General features: G+C 40.8%; 1 protein-coding gene across 1 annotated transcript in view; it reads right to left on the bottom strand.

Annotated features, from left to right (window-relative positions):
* Window positions 1-3651, bottom strand: part of FAM13A (family with sequence similarity 13 member A) — a 336376-nt gene extending 332725 nt beyond the window's left edge. The window contains exon 1 of the mRNA XM_060011983.2: window positions 3540-3651. Coding sequence (XP_059867966.1) covers window positions 3540-3566 — 27 coding nt within the window. The 5' untranslated portion in view covers window positions 3567-3651. The remainder of the gene's footprint in view (window positions 1-3539) is intronic.
* Window positions 3652-6000: the final 2349 nt, after the last annotated feature.

The following is a 6000-nucleotide window of genomic DNA, read 5'->3' on the forward strand; positions in this document are numbered from 1 at the left end:
ATATAGGATAGCCTGGTAGATATATTCAACCTAGATAATTAAGAAGAGATGAACGATAATTAAGAAGAGATGGAAGAACCAAGTTAAGCACCCAACATTTATGAGACACCAAATACTCATGTCTTTAGTGGGTCGCCCATTGATTGTACCCATTCTGGCCCCATGTGCTCTCTGCCTGAGATATGCACATAAAAATCCATAGCTGGTCAGTAGTGTCTTAGCAAGCTACAATTATACCTAGGCACACTTGCCCCTGATGATAGAGCAAGCTGTGTTGGCTCCAGATGCACTCCATCAGCTGAGCCAGCTCATGCTCAATACTGGTCTTCAGAAATGCGCCACAGGACTTCCCTGGTGGCACAGTGGTTGAGAATCCGCTTGCCAATGCAGGGGACACGGGTTCGAGCCCTGGTCCGGGAAGATCCCACATGCCGCGGAGCAACTGGGCCCGTGAGCCACAACTACTGAGCCTGCGCGTCTGGAGCCTGTGCTCCGCAACAAGAGAGGCCGCGATAGTGAGAGGCCCGAGCACCGCGGTAAAGAGTGGCCCCCACTTGCCACAACTAGAGAAAGCCCTCGCACTGAAACGAACACAGCCAAAAATAAATATAAAAAAATAAATTAAAAAAAAAAGCAAGAGAGTACCTCTCTGATTCATTGTGTTTTAAAGAGCTCACCTAATAAGTTCACACCCAAAAAAAAAAAAAAATGAAATGCACCATGATCAGGGAAGGTTGATGGCAAGAAAGATAGGAAGGATGAATATTACGTAACACAGGATTCAGGGAGTGTGGTCCTTCAGTCCCACTTAAACCCCTTCTAAGTAGGTAAACCTACCCCTATTTTTTCCCCCTTGCTTCATGCTGTGTTTTAGGCTGATTCAATAAATCTGCGACTAGAGTATCTTGATTTGGTGTGTGAGCCTTTCTGTGCTGTGACCTGCCTACACCATGAGATATGTGTAAGGTAGCTGATGGTGCCAGAGGGTAAGGCCAGGAGGTGCCCAAGTTAGGGACAAAGGCTACAAAGCCTGGGATACCCCTGGAATTGTTGCCAGCACCAGCAAGAGTTGGGGCTAAGTCAGGACAGGGGGCCCGCTGGGTCCCGACAATACCAGGAGAACTGATCCACAAATTTACCAGTCACAGACTTGCTACCTGAACTCACTCACACAGCAGGACGTTCAGAGTATGCTATAAGAACATACACATAAGCGCTCTAGGCTCCCCTTCCTTCGTCCACCAGAATATGCAAACGCCCCATTCTCAGCCCACCTCTCCTCAAAATGACCACACACCACCTTGGACAGAACAGCTGGAGGGGCAGGGAATCAGAAAGACTCAGGATTCACCTGAGAAAGCTTGAGTCATTCACGCGAAGAGACTAAGATAACATCGGTTGGCAAGTTTAAGTTTTCTGTTCTGCCTGGGGGTGATGTACTGAGGAAAAATAGGTATGTTACAGTAAAGAACCTACCTCTTCTTTGTAACGTAAGTAAATTTGTGAGTCCCCTGCAGTTGTACTCACAGCACTAGCAATTTGGGAAAGAGAAAAAAACAAAAGGAATGAGGAAGAGAAAGTTGGTTAGTCAATGGAAGTAGGAAATGAAAATCTTTAAACCTGTCTGTCCCACTTCAAGAATCCATAAACACACACAGCCATACACACACTCTAAAAATATCTGGTACTCGATTATTTTGTCTGGAGAATGACTATCTTCAGTAGCAGGATACTCAGCAAGTTACTACACATATGTCTAAGTAGAAAAGTCCCAAACTCAAAAAAGCATAGGAGCCCCTATGCATTCATTTATGTGTGAATTAGTTCTCACTTTTCTGCCACAAACATAAAGTGTTTTGTTCTTCAATAGCTCTTTTTCCAGAAATACTATGCTACGATTCCTAAAAATGTGTTTCCTCCTATAGTAAAACTGGGACATAGCACAATCAAAGGCCAAGCTGGAGTCGAAGGGTAAGAATGATTCAGAAGTACTCATCCATTGGAGTGAATGATCTCTTAAATGGTATGATTTTTATGTCAACATTAAATGAAATTCTGTATGTGCTTTGGATATAAATTAAGGAAAAAGATGGAATTTCATACATGGGCTAGTCTGCTTTTTAGTCAAGGTAGTGATCAATATATGTAGGCCAAGGGCAAGTAGTAGAGATCCAATCAATCAGATGTCTGCAAATCTCAGGACAAGTAGATCAATCTTTACACATTTCCAGCTCTAAAGTATTTCTTTTATAAAGCTGAAAGAATGCACACCTGTGTCTGCAGTAAAATTAAAAACCCAGTATTTCCACATAGAAAAGTCAGATTTTGAAGGAAGCTCTTTGGAGTGATAAAAAGATCACCAGCTGCACACCTGGACGCTACGAGCACCCAAGCATCGGGGCGGAACAGAAAAGAGACAAGAGTCGGGAAGACTTGCACACAAGATGCTGAGATGTTCTGAGCTGAAAACGAGGGAGTCACCCTGCAGTTTTGCTAAGATTCAACCTGTGGGGCTAATGCGCCATCTGGTGGCCATTCAGGGCCTATGTGTCAAAAATTACCCAGATATTTCTAGATATTTTAGGATGCCATCATAGCTACAACAAAATACAGCTCATTCTGAAACTTAATAAATAGGATCTGATCTAAATGTGATGAAACACTAGGGAGCAGTTAATAATACAGAATAAGATATTTCTCATTTAGTACCTCCAGGGACAAAAAAAAAATGCCCCTTGGAATACAATACCAACTTGAGATTTCTTTATGCATTTTCTGTATATTGAGATAAAAAATTTAATTACAGTATCCTGTAAGTTATATAATTGAAGATATATTCGGTTATTGCAAAAGATTACATGTAAGCACCAACAGAACTGCTTTTGAAATTCATGAATTTCAGCCCTAGAAATATACACATTTCCCCACGGATTTTACATCAGTGTTATTTACTGCCGCCACTGCATTATAACCAGAAGTTTCCAGAAGGATTCACACTCATTTATCCACTTAGCTCTTTCACCATTACTTTTAGCAACCACGCTGAAATAAAAATTCTAGAAATTACTCAATGAAAACAAGAATATGAAATAGAAAAATGCTATATATATTCTCGGAAGCAAATAAATTAATGGTTATTTTAGTTCTTTTAATTTGTTCTCAATCTAGGCACAAGGTATTGCCAACAACTACAATTTAGCTTATATTTAACTCTTTCAGAACAAGAGAGTCTGAAACGCTCAAGAGTGATCTACAGGATATCAAGTTCACTCAACTGAATCAACTCGGCACGCATCTTCCTTCACCTTTTTTTGGAAAAGGAAAGTGGACAAAAATACGGAATGCCACCCCAAATACTGCTTAATGTCCATTTGAATAGATAGGAATTTAAGTTAGCACATCTCCCGCCACCTCCCAAGAAGGAAAAACAGAGTCACACAAACATCTCCTCAGAAGTCGGCGGTGGGGGGGGGGGGGGGGGAAGAGGCCTCTCCTGGGCCCTGGCAGTGTCCACGGAGACAGAGGCGGCCTGTACTCACACAGATGGTGAGAGCTCCAGCTCCCATCTCGCAGGAAGTACCCAGTAGATCTGATGAAGACTGGAGGAAAACATCAAAATGACAGCAAAACGCTAGAATTCCATTCGGTCGATATGCTCCGATGTGAAACCCAGCTCCAGATCCAGAGGCCCCACGGTGAGCGGAGAGCGGCTCCCAACATTTTCGGAAGTGTGGTTTTGCTTCTGATTTGGCTAAACCCACATGGCTGGGAGGGCTGCCCGGAGTTGAAACCTGATCCAGAGCGTCTAGGACTGGCAAGCAGACCGAGTCATGTGACCTGGGTCTTAAGTCGCTGACATCTTTTCCTTAAACCTGACTTGTTAGAGGCCACACACAGGCTTCTTCAGTTCAGAAAATGCCTATCACCTGGTGGTGCTCGTTAACAGGACTTAACTAAGTGCACAAAGCGAAAACATCCCTGCTTCCTGTGGCTACTCATCTCCAAGAAACATTCACGTATTTCCACTCAGGTTTAAGTCTGCAGGCATCTCTCTCACTTTTCTGAGGCAGTTTTCACTTCTATTGCCCCCCTAAAAATCAGTTACATTCTATCAGGATTTTCTTCCTTCCACCTTTATTCTATCAGCACTGTTCTAAATGAAATGCTCTATTTTGTGTAGCTGTTACTGAACGCTTCTAATTATTTTCAAATTATCTTACACACACTGGTGATAAACATAAAACATGTTTCTAGACAGCCACAATTCTACGTGTGTGATTTACTGTCTGGAAAATTAGCCTCCAGCTGACCTTTCCAGAATTTTCTACTCCATATGCTGTGTCATTAGAAAATCTGATTTAACGATTTCCAAACATTTAAACGGATGGCTACAATATCCATGTCATTCAAGGCAGAAGGAAACTATCCTATTTTTTTAATACCACTTTTTCTGTCAAATCTTTCTCACTGGCACATTTAAGAGAATGCTGACGAGTATTACGTGGGAAGTTTCACTTGACCCAACTTTAAAAGACTTAAATTGTCCCCAATCACAAAACATATTAATATTATACCTTAAGGGGACGAGGTGGGAGGAAAAGGGAAAAACGAACTCATCTCCCATTTCAATACTCTTCTTCAAATCTAGTATTCTTTGCACAACGATAGCCAACCAATGCTACCTGCAGCAGACCCAAGAGAGCAGATCGTATTAAGCCACAGAACGTGACAGCGTACGTTTTATTTCTATACGTGCACACGTAACCCCGCACTACTCTACTTCCAAGAGACAGAATAACACAATCCCAAGGCCACACAAGGGAATGGACATGGGATAATGGACAGAATCTTCTCTATTGCAAAAAGGAAATTTTTTCTACTTCCACCTTAATCTAGATTTGTGTCACTTCTGCTTCTCGTTCACCCATGAGAAAACTAGGCTGATTACTAAAGAAAATCATAAAATAAAACTGTTTCTCATACTTAAATTTGTCTTTTTCTGATTATATAAATATTGCTGGTCCATGGTGAAAAATAAAAAGATTAGGTCACCTCGAGGCCCATCATCCAACATCACCCAATCAATATGTATTACCTACACTGGGCCAGGTGCTACGCTATACACCTTACTGACAATGTATGTACCTTCATTCCCGGATCATCCAATGGGGAGAGGGAGGAATAAGTAAATAAACTTTTTTCATTAGTAAGTGTCGAGACGCTAATAAAGAAGCCAAGATGTGGTAAAAGAATACCAGAGGTCACCCAGAAACATTTAACAGATCTACTTCCAGGATCTTTTCTATGCTTTTTAAAAACCATAATTTGAATCTAATTTCTGATCATTTTAAATCCTAATTTTTTTCACTTAATATTGCATCAGAGGCCGGATCCCACATTCTCAGCATCATAAACAATTTTAATCATGTGTAGTACTACATTCTGTATAGATAACCATTGAGTCATTCTCCCATTTTTAGACATTTACACGGTTTCTGATTTTATGTATGTATGATTTTAAGTAATGCTTTGTCCTCATTCTAATTTTCTTTCCTAGTAAAGACTCCTGAAAGTGAAAGTTCTGGATCACAGAATATGAACATGTGCGAAGGCTCCTGACATACACTGGCTTCGGCGGTTTCTATTCTACAACCCACCCTACCCAAGTCTGAATATTTTGTAAAACATTTCCTAAGGTAATTAGTGAAAACGATTTCTCATCTTAAAACTTACACCTCTTTTTTTATCATAACATTAAAGAGATGAAAATCCTTATTAGTCATTGGTATTTTCTGTTCTGTGAACTGTCTTTGATCCATTTTCTTTGTCCATTTACCAACTGCGGTCCTATCAGTTGCAGTCTCTTTTATAGGGTCATTGTAAAGATCAAATGATATAATCCATAAAAGGCATTTATTGTTATTACCATTTGCCAGGTGCTATGCTAACAACTTTCGATGCTTATCACATGGTTTGACCATACATCTACCTGGTATTATT

This window comes from Delphinus delphis, chromosome 5, assembly GCF_949987515.2.
Source record: "Delphinus delphis chromosome 5, mDelDel1.2, whole genome shotgun sequence".
In the NCBI taxonomy this organism is placed as follows: domain Eukaryota; kingdom Metazoa; phylum Chordata; class Mammalia; order Artiodactyla; family Delphinidae; genus Delphinus; species Delphinus delphis.